General features: G+C 44.3%; 2 protein-coding genes across 3 annotated transcripts in view; both read left to right on the forward strand.

Annotated features, from left to right (window-relative positions):
• LOC110486083 (ubiquitin carboxyl-terminal hydrolase MINDY-3) overlaps window positions 1–5,404 on the forward strand; it is a 48,463-nt gene extending 43,059 nt beyond the window's left edge. Inside the window, exons 13-16 of one of the 2 annotated variants that reach the window (XM_036944567.1) lie at window positions 3,933–4,020; window positions 4,255–4,320; window positions 4,808–4,879; window positions 4,973–5,404. In XM_036944567.1, the coding sequence (XP_036800462.1) occupies window positions 3,933–4,020; window positions 4,255–4,320; window positions 4,808–4,879; window positions 4,973–5,122 (376 nt within the window). In that variant the 3' untranslated portion in view covers window positions 5,123–5,404. The remainder of the gene's footprint in view (window positions 1–3,932; window positions 4,021–4,254; window positions 4,321–4,807; window positions 4,880–4,972) is intronic. The other variant, XM_021557438.2, reaches the window with a different exon arrangement.
• Window positions 5,405–11,928: 6,524 nt separating this feature from the next.
• The window catches only part of LOC110534631 (integrin alpha-8-like), a 53,580-nt gene continuing 52,589 nt past the window's right edge, over window positions 11,929–12,919 (forward strand). The window contains exon 1 of the mRNA XM_036944640.1: window positions 11,929–12,403. Within this exon, the coding sequence (XP_036800535.1) occupies window positions 12,216–12,403 (188 nt within the window). The 5' untranslated portion in view covers window positions 11,929–12,215. The remainder of the gene's footprint in view (window positions 12,404–12,919) is intronic.

Here is a 12,919-nt window from a genome sequence, read left to right on the forward strand (position 1 = left end):
TGTGTGTTTACTTGATCAATAATATAAAAAAGATGGTGAATGTTATCAGAAGAGTATCTGTCTCTAATAAATCCAGTTTGGTCCACTTTTATTATTTTGGGAAGAAGAGTCTTTGGTCTTTTGGCGAGCAATTTGGTAATTATTTTGTTGTCGAAATACAACAAGCTTATGGGCCGGAATGTACGAGCAGGATAGAGGGTCCTTGTCTTTTTTGAGCAACACTGTAATGCGAGCTGTGTGCATTGAGTCTGGGACAACTCCGTTTTTGCAAAAATCATCCAGCATTGGCATGAAAATAGGGCTAAGCTGGGGCCAAAATGCTTTGTAGAAAACTCTGGGGAATCCATCTGGGTCTGGGGACTTGTTAGGTGGCATGGCGGTAATTGCCTCCAGGATCTCCTCAGGAGTGCGGGGGAGTTGAGATCTTCTTAGTTGGTATCTGATAGTTTAGGTAGCGAGATTCCCTCTAGGAAGGAGTGGAGTTCTGCCGCTGTGTGTTTTCTCTCAGAGGTATATAGTTTGCAGTAAAAATCATGAAAGGTTAAATTGATATTTTTTGGGTCATATGTGACCTCGTCCTCTGCTGTTCGGATAGCCATGATTGTACGCTCTAACTGCTATTTTTTAAATTGGTAAGCAAGAAATCTACTCTGCCTATGGCTATACTCATGGTATTTCTGTTTAGTAAATAACTTTTTTTTATCTCCCGAGTATAGTCCAAATTCAGTTTGGCTTTGGCTGCTTTAAGTTGACTCCAGGAGGTTCTGTCTGAGGATTGTTTATGTACTCTTTCACAGCATTCTAGCTCCCTCTCAAGAACTAGCCTGTGTGCTTCCATTGCTTTTTTCTTAGAGGAAGCATATGCATTTAGATGACATCTTAGTGTGGTTTTGGCAGCGTCCCACATTGTGGCCGGAGAAACAGGATAATCTTTGTTGTCTTGTGTGTAGTTGTCTATCCATGTAGTTACCAATGTATGGAACGCTTCGTTTGATAGCATGGAGGTGTTGAATTTCCAGCTCTTTGACCTCGGATGTTTTTGCAGAGGTCAAAGCAGAGGTGGACAAAGGCGTGATCTGAAAGTGCTATGGGTCCGATTGTACACGTGGCTGAAATTATGAAACTCTTTGGGATAAAAATGTAATCTATACGGGAGTAGGTGTTATGGACATTAGAGTAGTATGTATAGTCCATAGATGAGCTATTAGTCTCTCTCCAGATATCTATCAGTCCCATCTCTTTAGTAAGAGAGTTCAACATCTTTGCAGATCTAGGGTTTGTGGTGGGAACTTGAGATGATTTGTCTACGGTTGGGTTAAGGGTACAATTAAATTCTCCCGCCACCACACCAAAGGAAGCACAATGCTCATTGAACAGGGTTATAATTTTTGACATGAAAGCAGGGGTATCTGTGTTAGGAGCGTATATGTTTAAGATAGTAATTGGTTGTCCATACAGTGACCCAGTTATCAAAATACATCTCCCCTCCGGATCAGATATGTTTTTGTCAATTATAAATGGAACATTCTTATGGATAAGTATTCTTGTACCTCAACTGTTTGATTTGAAAGATGAGAAATACACCTGTTCCCACCCAAGCTCTGCGGAGTTTGGCATGTTCGGCATCACAGAGGTGTGTCTCTTGTAATAGCGCAATGTCTGCTTTTTCCTCTCTTTTTTTTAGAGCCCATAGTATCTTTTTCTGTTTTATTTCATGACCTAGACCATGGCAGTTCCATGTCAATAGATTTAAGGTACTAGTCATCGTCATCGAACAGTAATCTAACTTTAGTGCAAGTCATCTCTGTGTAAAGGTGGATAATAGTTACAGCTGCGTTCACATAAAATAATCTCTGAACACCCCAACCGAGTTCCCAAACAACTAGACATATCCCGTTGGATCTATTACCCCCCCCCGCTCAGTCTCAATCCTGTCTTCCGAAAAAAATAATAAAAGGGAACAGTTAGCAACGCACAACGTCTCCCTCCCCACCAAAGAAATGCCTCATCCTCTCCTCTCTGCCCCACGTTGAGTAAGTGTCAATGTAGCCCCCGTCCAGACCACATTAAAAGAGGGAGAAAATAAAATCAATAGCTCAGCCTACATATACCTCCCCCAAGGGACATAGGAAACCACAAGTGATAATAGCAACGGGAAATAAAAGTAGGCTGAAACATTAGTAGGCCTAGGTTAGGCTATAGAGCCTTTCCCTCTCAGCTAAAGGAACATAAATATAGATTAGATGGCTATAATAACATTTAGCGGGGCGGGTGGGCCTTTGGATATTGGCTATATGTTGTCTTACCTCCTTTAGTAATAACAGTAATAGTATTTAGTCATTGGTCCATTTCTCATTGACCAGGATTGTCTTTCAAAAAACGTTATGCCTCTTCGGGAGTTTTGAAGTGTCGCAGGGCTCCTTGGTGAAGAATCCTGAGCTCGTTTGGTTATTTGAATCCCCTAAAGATACCTCGGTCAATGGAGTATTTCTTCACCTCGTCAAACTCTCTGCACTTTCGGCGTATTCCAGCTGACAGGTCCTGGTGTAAAGTGAGTTTGGCGTTTCGCACTGTGATGGTGTTGATTTTCGCCGCCTGTAGGGACTCGTTCCTTGTCGGTGAATCTCAAGAAACGTATGGTGATTGGGCGCGGTGGTTGTCTGGCTGCTGGTGGGGGCCTCAGTGCTCGGTGAGCTCTCTCTATGGGCCTGTCGGTGGACAGGTGGAGCCACTCGGGAAGTTTGTCTTGCAGGTAGCGGATCAGGGGCATGTTTTCCCTCTTCTTTTTCACCCAGATTTAATAGAACACAATTATTCCTTCGCCCTCTATTTTTCAGGTCCTCTGTTTTCTCTTCCAGATGCTCTATTTTCTTTTTAGCATATGCTATTGTTTCCATGGTGTCTGTCAATAAGTTTTCCATGGATAGGATTCGCCCCTCGTGGTCCCCTCTACATGGATTTTTATGTTGTATATTTTTTTATTTACCACAACACCGCTTTCTATCAATTTATATAGCAGACGCTCATGACAAATTGAGTCTCAAGCTTTTTTGAAATCAACAAAACATGATTAAACTTTGCTTTTTTTTTTGTTTGTCAAATAGGATGTGTAGGGTGAATACCTGGTCTGTCGTGTGGTAACTTGGTAAAAAGCCAATTGGATATTTGCTCAGGATGTTGTTTTCACTGAGGAAATGTAGGAGTCTGCTATTAATGACAATGCAGAGGATTATTTCTCTGGGTTATCAGCCTCTGTGTCTGAGCATGTAACACTCCTCTTATTTCTGCCTTAAAAGGGAAATGTTTTTCTGTTTTATCACTGTGGAATAAGAATAATATTACTGCTGTAACACACAGGAATGTCTAGTGGTATATTTAGTATCACACATACACACACCAGAACTCCTCATCAGACGGGGTTACCGTACATTTCTCCAGTGTTTGCTTTCTTACACATAATCTTTTACACAGAACATGACACATTTATACCTCAGACAGCCCTTCACACCACCTCCCTCCTCACCTCCACCATTCGCGATCCCTCCTCACCCCTCACCCCCTCCTCAGCTCCACCCTTGCTCCTTACCTCTACCCCTCCCTTCTCCACCCCTTCGGCCTCCCTCCTCACCTGCACCCGTTCGCCCCTCACCTGCACCCCTTCCCCCTCCCTCTTCACTTCCACCCCTCATCCTTCCTCACCTCCACCCTTTCCCTTCCACTAGCTCTCTCCCAATGTCTCTTCTTACTACTACCTCCTCTCCCTCCGTCGGACACACGGGGCTGATTTAGGTTTTCTGAAGAATTGGAGGCATGTCTCATTGCTGTACTTAGACTATAACACAGTGTTGAAATGTCTGACAAACTCAACTCTGTCCTCTCTTCCTCCCTCTTTCTCTTCCTCCCTCTCTCTTCTTCCCTCGTTCCCTCTCCAGTGTGAGTCTGATGAAGAGTAAGTTGGATCCAGAGGGCTTGGGGATCGTGCTGCTGGCTCCGTTCCTCCTGGAGTTCTTCCCTGATCAGGTAACTGAAGAGGAGCTGAGATACTTTAAAGCTGCAGCGACATCCATAAAACATGCTGCGAAGACCGATTTAAACAAGAATATCTTTGGTGTATGTGTGTCCGTACATGAGCGCTTCTGTTTTGTTAGTGGCTTGTGGCTGACGATAGATATGAATTTGTTGAGTCAAATCTTTTACAGCAATGCACTGGTGACCAAAATGTTTAAATATATATTTACACAAACTCCTGTTCAGACAGGGACTCTGTGGCAGGGAACCATGGCTGAAGAGTGGGAGAGCGAGAGGCAAAGAGAAAGAAAGGTGGGAAGAGGGAGGTGGGGACAGAGAGAGAGAGAGAGAGGAGCGGGAAGTGTGTTAAAGTGATCAGGGCTTCGGGGACTCACCAGAGGAATTGCCCTCTGCCACAAAGAAATTATACTGCCATTAGCCAACTGGACACACACACACACACACAGACTGAGGTTATGGTTTCACGTAAACATACTCACACAGTCTATTAGCATTCTGGAATGTCCCAACAAAGTGTTTGGCTCTGTCTCACTATTGACTGGTTTCTATTATAGGCTGTTCTGTGGGATTGGGGTTATGGTTTCACAAACGTGTGTTTACGCGCGCTCACACACACACACACACACGTATGTGGGTTTGGGGTTATGGATAGAGTTTCAGGGTAAAGTATTCTGAATTGTCTGTGGGTTCCCATATACACACCTTCCAGAGCAGAGTTATCGACACGCATCCCAGAGATGACTCCATGATTGTTAACTGGTGTATATTGTGTTTTCAGGATACTGGAATCCCAGACTCCTTCCCTGTCTACCACTACAATGGCCTGAAACAGTCCAACCACAACGAGAGGGTAAGATATACACACACACTTCTAAAACAGCCTGAAACTGTCACACCACTATGATAATGTAAGGTGTTGGTGTGTGTTGTCTCTCTTTGTCAGGTGGAGTATGTGCAGGGTACGGCCCTGGTCCTGGGCTTGGAGGACCCCATGGTGAGGACAGATGACACTCCAGTGAAGCGCTGCCTCCAGACCAAGTGGCCCTACATAGAACTGCTGTGGAATACTGACCGCTCCCCTTCACTTAACTAACTCGCTGCTAGGGTGGTAGAGGACTGACTGATCTCTACAGGAAAGAAGGCCACAAAGACTGAGACACACAGTACATGTGCACTGCTGCACACACACACAGCAATTTGCTCACTGTCCTGGGCAGGACAAAAACACACAGAACATATGCCATTACACACACACTTGACATACAGACACACTTGTTTACTGTTAATGCTGTTGTGTTTTACATGACTGTAAATGAAGTCACAGGATGTTTTTGGTTTGTTGTAAAAATCTGAATGAATTATTATTGTCACCCTGCAGATGACTGTTTTATACTCTGGGATATATGCACCTAATAAGAACTACATGTAAAGGAAACAGCTGACCACGTTGGATGTAAACCTGTAACTGACTGACTGGACCTATGCTTCTGTAACACCCAGCTTTCTGACTGTTAAAGACATAAACAACCAAAGCTTTCCGCATTCAAAGATACAGTGGGGCAAAAAAGTATTTAGTCAGTGCAAGTTTGCAAGTTTTTGTGCAAGTCACTTAAAAAGATGGCCTGTAATTTATCCAAATTCCAGAAAATCACATTGTAGGATTTTTTTGTTTTTGTTTTTTGTGAATTTTAACCCTTTTTCTCCCTAATTTCGTGGTATCCAATTGTTATAGTAGTTATAGTAGTATCTTGTCTCATTGCTACAACTCCCCTACGGGCTCGGGAGATGCGTCCTCCGATACACAATCCAACCAGCCGTACTGCTTCTTAACACAGCGCGCATCCAACCCGGAAGCCAGCCGCACCGTGCCCCTGGCAACCTTGGCTAGCGCGCACTGCGCCCGGCCCACCACAGGAGTCGCTGGTGCGCGATGAGACAAGGAGATCCCTACCGACCAATCCCTCCCTAACCCGGACAACGCTAGGCCAATTGTGCGTCGCCCCATGGACCTCCCGGTCGCAGCCGGTTACGACAGAGCCTGGGCGCGAACCCAGGGACTCTGATGGAACAGCTGGCGCTGCAGTACAGCGCCCTTAACCACTGCGCCACCCGGGAGGCCCACATTGTAGGATTTTTAATGAATTTATTTGCAAATTATGGTGGAAAATAAGTATTTGGTCAATAAAAGTTTATCTCAATACTTTGTTATATACCCGTTGTTGGCAATGACAGAGGTCAAACGTTTTCTGTAAGTCTTCACAAACGGTTGCTGGTATTTTGGCCCATTCCTCCATGCAGATCTCCTTTAGAGCAGTGATGTTTTGGGGCTGTTGCTGGGCAACACGGACCTTCAACTCCCTCCAAAGATTTTCTATGGGGTTGACATCTGGAGACTGGCTAGGCCACTCCAGGCCTTGCCAGTGACTGTTTGAGGTTGTGAACAGGTGTTTTTTTATACTGATAACAAGTTCAAACAGGTGCCATTAATACAGGTAATGAGTGGAGGACAGAGGAGCCCCTTAAAGAAAAAGTTACAGGTCTGTGAGAGCCAGAAATCTTGCTTGTTTGTAGGTGACCAAATACTTATTTTCCACCATAATTTGCAAATAAATGTATAAAAAATCCTACAATGTGATTTTCTGGATTTTTTTTTCTCATTTTGTCTGTCATAGTTGAAGTGTACCATTGATGAAAATTACAGGCCTCATCTTTGTAAGTGGGAGAACTTGCACAATTGGTGGCTGACTAAATACTTTTTTGCCCCACTGTATATGCGTGCACACACACACACACACACACCTATTTGAACTACATCTGAGTTAGTTTGACCTCTTAATACTGAGGCAGGGTATCCCTGACCCAGATTAGGTTTACTGCATTATCTCCATTGAAATAGTCCAGGTGCAGCCTAAATCTGGGGCTGGGAAAGTAGCCTCAATGGTTTTTACAGGAGATTACACACACACACACACACTGGTGTTTGCAGCATAAATGGACCAATCACAGCAGAGATATGAAGACATTCCTCCTGTTTAGTGGTTTGACCTGGAAGTAGAAGCTTTGGCTGGTTTTACACGTTGCGCAACTTCTCTCTTCACACCAACGCAGGACGTGATATGGTATTTGTCACCCCCCAAACGAATAAACCATTTTTTCTTCACTTCTCGTGTGTGTGCTTGTTCGACGTTGCCTTCGATTGCCGACTGACTAATCTACACATCACCTTGCATCATAGTCCCGCCTAACCATCTGTCTACTTGCATCATAAGTAACTACTCATTATTGTTTGTAGATCAGTCAGTCACAATTTAACTACATTTCATCATGGATTTGGACAGAATGCTCTCGAACATGGCCTGTGTGTATGTGGGTACATGTGTCAGTCTCCGTATGGTGTATGTGTGTTATTGGAAAGGGGATATCTCTGTGTCTTTGTTGGATGAAACTGGGAGAGAGAGGAGAAAACAATAACAGATGGTTGAACTATTGAGCGCACACTGAAACTAATACAAATTACAACGCTTTTACCTGGTGAGGGACCCTCATAACACAGGCATGCGGCACACCAAAGAGAGGAGCACTACTATTTTTCTAATCCTCTGTGTGTGTGTGCATGCACATGTGTATCCTTGCCAGGTGAAGTTTCTAAGAACTGAAATCCTGTTGAATGTCTGAAGTCTCTTTTTTTCATTCTGTTCATCTTGGATTTACACGAAAGCAGTTGAGAAAGAGCAGTCCACCTATCAACATTGTTCAAAAGGGCAGTTTTAAGAGTGCTGTTCAAGTGTGTGTGTGTACACTGAGTTAAACTGTCCACCTCTATATGCCTGCACACAGCAAGCAGAAACATGCTCACACAGTTAGCATATGTGCTCCATGAGAATGGCAGGTACACAGGCATGGTAATTCTGTTTGTGTCTGTCTGTCGTTGGTCACCATGTGCATGTGTGAGACCATATGCTGGTTTGTAATATAATGAGCCACTATGGTTCCATCTGTCTCTGGAGTTCAACACTGACATTCACTACTGTTCAAAAGTTTGGGGTCACTGGTTTTTGAAAGAAAAGCAATTTTTTTGGTCCATTAAGATAACATCAAATTGATCAGAAATACGGTCCAGACATTGTTAATGCTGTGTACTACTCCCTTCACAAAACAGTACAAACTGGCTCTAACCAGAATAGAAAGAGTGGGAGGCCCCGGTGCACAACTGAGCAAGAGGACAACTACATTATAGTCTGCCTAGAAGGCCAGTATCCCGGAGTCGCCTCTTCACTGTTGACATTGAGACTGGTGTTTTCCAGGCACTATTTAATGAAGCTGCCAGTTGAGGACCTGTGAGGCATCTGTTTCTCAAACTAGACACTCTAATGTACTTGCCCTCTTGCTCAGTTGGGCACTGGGGCCTCCCACTCCTCTTTCTATTCTGGTTAGGGCCAGTTTGTGCTGTTCTGTGAAGGGAGTAGTACACAGTGTTGTACGAGATCTTCCGTTTCTTGGCAATTTCTCTCATAGAATAGCCTTCATTTCTCAGAACAAGAATAGACTGACAAGTTTCAGAAGAAAGTTATTTGTTTCTGGCCATTTTGAGCCTGTAATGGAACCCACAAATGCTGATGCTCCAGATACTCAACTAGTCTAAAGAAGGCCAGTTTAATTGCTTCTTTAATCAGAACAACAGATTTCAGATGTGCTAATATAACTGCCAAAGGATTTTATAATGATCAATTAGCCTTTTAAAATGATAAACTTGGATTAGCTAACACAATGTGCCATTGGAACACAGGGGTGATGGTTGCTGATAATGGGCCTTTGTACGCCTATGTAGATATTCCATAAAAAATCAGCTGTTTCCAGCTACAATAGTCATTTACAACATTAACAATGTCTACACTGTATTTTTGATAAATTTGATGTTATTTTAATGGACAAAAACGTGCTTTTCTTTCAAAACAAGGACATTTCTAAGTGACCCCAAACTCTTGAACGGTAGTGTACATTAACAGGGAGGGAGGGAAGGGGTAGATTGAGACGGAGAGAGAGGTACGGACAGCAAGAGGAGTGCAGAGAGACATAAGGAAAGAGATTGAGAACAGCAGAGGGAAAGAGAGGGAGGGGTAAAGAAGGAAGAGTGCATGCGAGGGGAGGGGTTAAGGAGAGTTGGGGAAACTTGTCTCCATCTGGTAGGTCAAGGTTGCTCACTGTGACTCCCTCTCATCACCATGCAGCCTCAGATTATGTAACAAGCACAACACACACAACCCCACCTGGTTCATATCACTTGTCGGAAAATATGAAGAAGTGGTTTACAGTAATATCCCATCTCTACACACGCACACACTAACATAGAAACACATACATTTCAGCCTAAGTACTTCATTTTGGACAACAGCTAAATAAATTGTTACTCGGGTCATCACAGATCACAGATGTTTGGACAATGTGGTCCACATAAGTCATGTTTCTCTAACACAAATGGACATAGAGCATCTCTTTTAACATGTTCCTCATAACAGCTGAGAAAGAGCAGTACTCCACAGCAGTCACAGTTTTACAGCTCACTATGACTTTATGAGACTTTCAGTCTCTTGACAACAATGGAACACTCTGAAGTTTCAATTTAAATTAAACTCCTGATGCTGATTAGGAGCAGACTGAGTTAACGCAGGAACACACACACTTTACACACTTTACACACTTTGCGCACTTTACACACACACACACACACACACACACACACACACTGGAGTAGTGATGTGGGCATAGTGGTATGGTCTGCTTTGATAAGACAACACTTCAGATCTACTGTACAGGATGTAGGCTATGCAGGCAAGATGTCTACAACACACACACACACACACATGCACACACACACTGGAGTAGTGATGTGGGCGTAGTGGTATGGTCTGCTTTGATAAGACAACACTTCAGATCTACTGTACAGGATGTAGGCTATGCAGGCAAGATGTCTACAACACACACACACACACACACCACACACACACTGGAGTAGTGATGTGGGCGTAGTGGTATGGTCTGCTTTGATAAGACAACACTTCAGATCTACTGTACAGGATGTAGGCTATGCAGGCAAGATGTCTACAACACACACACACACACACATACACACACACACACACACACACACACCACACACACACACTGGAGTAGTGATGTGGGCATAGTGGTATGGTCTGCTTTGATAAGACAACACTTCAGATCTACTGTACAGGATGTAGGCTATGCAGGCAAGATGTCTACAACACACACACACACACACACACCACACACACACTGGAGTAGTGATGTGGGCGTAGTGGTATGGTCTGCTTTGATAAGACAACACTTCAGATCTACTGTACAGGGTGTAGGCTATGCAGGCAAGATGTCTACAACACACACACACACACCCACACACACACACACACACTGGAGTAGTGATGTGGGCGTAGTGGTATGGTCTGCTTTGATAAGACAACACTTCAGATCTACTGTACAGGATGTAGGCTATGCAGGCAAGATGTCTACAACACACACACACACACACACACACACCACACACACACTGGAGTAGTGATGTGGGCGTAGTGGTATGGTCTGCTTTGATAAGACAACACTTCAGATCTACTGTACAGGATGTAGGCTATGCAGGCAAGATGTCTACAACACACACACACACACACACACACACACACACACACACACACACACACACACACACACACACACACACACACACCACACACACACTGGAGTAGTGATGTGGGCATAGTGGTATGGTCTGCTTTGATAAGACAACACTTCAGATCTACTGTACAGGATGTAGGCTATGCAGGCAAGATGTCTACAACACACACACACACACACACACACACACACACACACCACACACACACACTGGAGTAGTGATGTGGGCGTAGTGGTATGGTCTGCTTTGATAAGACAACACTACAGATCTACTGTACAGGATGTAGGCTATGCAGGCAAGATGTCTACAACACACACACACACACACCTCACACACACACTGGAGTAGTGATGTGGGCGTAGTGGTATGGTCTGCTTTGATAAGACAACACTTCAGATCTACTGTACAGGATGTAGGCTATGCAGGCAAGATGTCTACAACACACACACACACACACACACACACACACACACTGGAGTAGTGATGTGGGCATAGTGGTATGGTCTGCTTTGATAAGACAACACTTCAGATCTACTACACAGGATGTAGGCTATGCAGGCAAGATGTCTACAACACACATGCAAGTTGTGTGTGGATCAGAATAGGTTACGAATTTATTTATAGCTTCACTTTGGGAGAGGACTCGCGCAGGACAGGGGACTGGTAACGCGTGCCGTGAAACCCCATCACACACACACACGCACATAGGCATACACACACAACGTGTTAGGCCTAACCCATCTTTAGTTTTAGTCCGCGGGCTGGCGTGTTTAACTTTAGATCTCAGTAATAATTACGCAAGATAATTACCGGTGATTATTCTTTAATGGAAGGAAACGCACCTAATTAAACCCGCGCGGTCAGAATAAACGGTTTAATAATAAAACACCGCGAAACGCGAGATCTGTAATATCAGACTTCAATCAGTATCACCACACTGACTGAGGTCATGCCATATTATAGGACTATTGTGCGTGCGTGCGTGCGTGTGAGTGAGCGAGCGAGCAAGAAAGAGAGAGAGAAATAATGAATATATCCACTTTATAGTATTATTGCTTCTCGATCCAAACCTACGAATGGAGAAAATTGCTTTTTTCCCTCCATATAAAACGGTAGCTTTATGATGCAGCCACTTGGCGCGCGTTCTGATGTGGTCTGGGTACGGTCTTGATGTGGGTCGAAGTGTTGTGCAACGGGGGCGCGCACAGAATAGAAGCGCGCTACCGCAGCGACAGGAGAGTCTGGCTACAGGCTGTAGAGGAGTTTAGAGTGTGTGTGAGTGAGAGCATCAAGAGATCTGACCCGGCGGAGAGTGTGTGTGAGTGCCTAGTGTGGGAGACAGCGGCGAGAGCGCAACGCACGGGCACGCACAACTTGGGATAACTCACCTGGCTGGACAGAAACATCTCTCTCCCTCCATCTCGCCTATCATCTCTCTCCTTGCTAAGGGATTCGAGCGGTGTGATAGACTACTGGTCTGGCTGCGGGGAAGGTGTTAATGTGTGCCTATAGGATGTATGCATTTGGTGGGATGTTGTGTCGCGTGGTGTCGGTGCTATGGCCTGTCCTTTCGATTGTCTCGGGCTTCAACCTGCATGCGGAGCGCCCTGCGGTGTTCCGAGGACCAGAGGGGAGCTACTTTGGTTACTCCGTGGACTTCTACCGACCGACCCCCGAAAGCAGCACGTGAGTCCGAAACAGTCCGAGACCACAACTATCAGTTTAAAACATTGCATTTTTTTATGTTCTTAATTTCAATTTCGAACAGCCTACAAAGGTCTGCGGGTTCATGTTGGGTTAATATGAATTAAGTCTGGATTCCCCGAAACAACATGTCCGGACAGAGAGATGGGTTCATTCTCCTAATAAAATAGTAGAATAAAATATCATTATTTCAACCAGAAATTCGTCTTACAAGTGAACACAAATTCAGTAACAAATGTCACAGAATAGTAAGCTGTTGGGAGTTTTCAAAGCCCACCAAGACTACAGGAAGCAATATGTCATATTGCTAGTAGCCTACTGTACTTGTGCTTTCTGTGCTGACTCTGATGAGCGCTGGGATTTGTAAACAAACTGAGGGCTGTTTCATTACCAAGATGCTCCTATCATGATTCTTGTTTCAGCTCCTTAGTTCTATGCTCTGGATAAGAGCTTCTGTTAAATGACTAAAATATTAATGTGTCTTGCCCAATGAATATG

This window comes from Oncorhynchus mykiss, chromosome 2 (assembly GCF_013265735.2).
Source record: "Oncorhynchus mykiss isolate Arlee chromosome 2, USDA_OmykA_1.1, whole genome shotgun sequence".
NCBI classification, from domain to species: Eukaryota; Metazoa; Chordata; class Actinopteri; order Salmoniformes; family Salmonidae; genus Oncorhynchus; species Oncorhynchus mykiss.